Source organism: Notothenia coriiceps, unplaced genomic scaffold, assembly GCF_000735185.1.
Source record: "Notothenia coriiceps isolate Sejong01 unplaced genomic scaffold, NC01 NC01_scaffold00024825, whole genome shotgun sequence".
In the NCBI taxonomy this organism is placed as follows: domain Eukaryota; kingdom Metazoa; phylum Chordata; class Actinopteri; order Perciformes; family Nototheniidae; genus Notothenia; species Notothenia coriiceps.
Genome location: NW_011357526.1, coordinates 137,831 through 140,443, shown reverse-complemented (window position 1 = coordinate 140,443; position 2,613 = coordinate 137,831). Strand labels below are relative to the sequence as shown.

Below are 2,613 nucleotides of genomic sequence, written 5' to 3'. Positions count from 1 at the left end.
GGGGTGTGTGTGTGTGTGTGTGTGTGTGTGTGTGTATCATATTCAGCTGTAAACTATTTCTGAGAAAAGTGGAATAAGAGACATTTTGTGGCGAGTTTTATCGGGGTGAAGTGCAGATCTGAGGTGCCGAGCGTTGAGGACTAAACATCCCGGCTGGAGAAACTATGAAGTGTTTTGATCAACACATAACCCCACAAGTTTCCACCATATTTTTAAAAACATCATGCGTGTGTTAAGTAACTTTTAGAGGTCAAGTTGAAAAAGTCTTGTTTGAGAAATGTTGCAGTTTTCTTAAAGTGGAAATTAAGTTTTAAAATGTTATTAATTGGCAAAAGTGGATATTTTCTGAAAATCTGTTGGAATATATTATTATAGTTTCACTTTTACTGAATAGGATAGTGTTGTGAGGGGTTAGAGGTCAATATTAGAGAAACAAAATACAAAGAAAGGAACATCTTCACTGCTTACTCTTCACAAAGGTCTTACATGGTTTTGTAAGATTGTCCCATGTACTTGTTATTTTGTCCACCCTGATGTTGGTTTAAAATGAAGGGAGCCAAGCTGGTGTGTGTGTGTGAGTGAGAGGCTGATGGAAAGCTTTCCTGGACGTCTGGATTATTACTTTTTGATCTGCCCCAACACGGTGACTGCTGATGACTCTGAATGTTCAGTCTGTTAAAGTCGGTCCGGGAGGAACCCTTAAATGGGAAACTAAATTGAGTAAACGTTTCCCATCGGAATTTTTTACATTGTGTGGCCCAATTTAAAACAAAATCCAATTTCAAAGTCTTTACGCAACATTTATTCTGCTTTTGACATCAGCCCAAAAAGCCAGCGAGCCAAACTGTGCCGCTGCTCTCCAAGCTGCAGCCGGCAGGTGATCTGGAGTCAGCGGAGAGCCTCTTTACCTCCTCACTGTGCCAAGTTTCCTGCGTAAAGCATTTTAATTCCACAGTTTCAGAGCTGGCTTCTCATCCTCTTCCTCGTTCTCCCCTCAGACTCAGAGGCGAGTCCCGGCTCGGACGGAGAGGGTCTGGCCGAGAGGACGTCGTGCTCCTTCGACTCCCCAGCCGACCTGGCCCCGGTCCCCAGCGAGCCGTCGCCTCCCGCCTCCATGGAGGAGATCCAGGTGGAGCTGCAGTGCGCCGATCTGTGGAAGCGCTTCCATGACATCGGCACGGAGATGATCATCACCAAGGCGGGCAGGTAGGAAGGAAACACGCACACACAGCTGCTGGAAGTAGCCCTGAACAGTGTAGACAACTGTGCATTAAGTGTGCGTAAAGTGTGAGAAGACGCTCAAAAAGTATTTGTTCCTTTTGCGATGAGGAAAACCACAAAAGAGTTGAACATACATTTAATTTAGAGCTGAAACACACACACACAACTGCTGGAAGTAGCTCTGAACATTGTTGACAACAGTGCGGTGTGCGTACAGTTTGCGTCAAAGTGTGAGAAGACGCTCAAAATGTATTTGTTCATTATGCGATTAGGAAAAACCAGTAAAGAGTTGAACATACAGTTCATTTAGAGCCGAAACACACACACACACACACCTCTGCTCTGTTGCGGGTGTTAATGTGTTGCACATGCAGGCCTCTCTGCTGTGTTCAGGCCTTCGTGACGCGGCAGGTTGCTCCTGATGTCGCAGGATAAGGAGAGCTGGTTCTCATTAATCTGTGGAACATGTTCCGGGGTTTGCTTTTTTGCTCTCCCGGGCCAGTAGTGCAAACCCGGAGTAAGCGCAGAGGTTGACCCGCAGGAAAGAACTTCTCTCCCCGCAGACTGCCCGGAGCACCGCACATCACACTTACATTTCCCCCTCGGTGCACGTGACTGACATCAGGGTTAATATCGCTTTACGGCAGACGGTCCCCATTAACAAGGTCTTTGTGTGGAGGATTCAAGGTGTTTGCTCTAAGATTAGATGTCAGCGAGGTGAAATACATCTTAAAACTAAAAAAGTGTCCTGATATAGAACAGTTTTTGGGATTTCATGACAAGAGTGAAGTTTAATAATTTCATCAAGGTTTATTGTATTAAATAATAAGGAAAAGTCAGTGTAGGTAGGTACTTTATAAAATACATTGTTCTGTATTTTCCCACTCTTTTTCACCCTGGAAATGGTTCATTCTAATAGTGTGTTTTATGCGTGGAACATTTTACAAAATTGCTCAAAAGTAACATGTAATATTGGGAAAGTCAGTCTCATAGAGAAAGGTTTTATTGATCCAAAAGTTTTTTATCAAACCAGAATGAAAAGTTGTTGTTAAAGTCAAGAGATTTCTTTTTTGTAATACATAACTCAGGTTTAGCGGATACAAAGTCCACCTATTAGTTTTGAAACCACAGTTATATATTCTTTTATATCTAAATCTTATTTCTTTCCGTATGTCAATATTCTTTTTCCCAGCTCCTCCTCTCAGTTCTGACTTCAGGTTAATATAAAGTCGCTCTTTGCTCGTTACGCACCCTACACTTGGCTGCTTTTATGAATTGGCTTTAAATTGGTAATCAGCTCATAAATGGCGCGACAATCATTTCTTGCTGAAGCGGAGTGACTGTATTTCACGGCCTGCTCATAATAAGCTCATAAATCCAGAAGTGGGGGAG

General features: G+C 43.1%; 1 protein-coding gene across 1 annotated transcript in view; it reads left to right on the top strand.

Moving 5' to 3' along the window:
* tbx15 (T-box transcription factor 15) overlaps positions 1–2,613 on the top strand; it is a 39,286-nt gene that overhangs the window by 13,314 nt on the left and 23,359 nt on the right. The window contains exon 2 of the mRNA XM_010783186.1: positions 999–1,206. Within this exon, the coding sequence (XP_010781488.1) occupies positions 999–1,206 (208 nt within the window). The remainder of the gene's footprint in view (positions 1–998; positions 1,207–2,613) is intronic.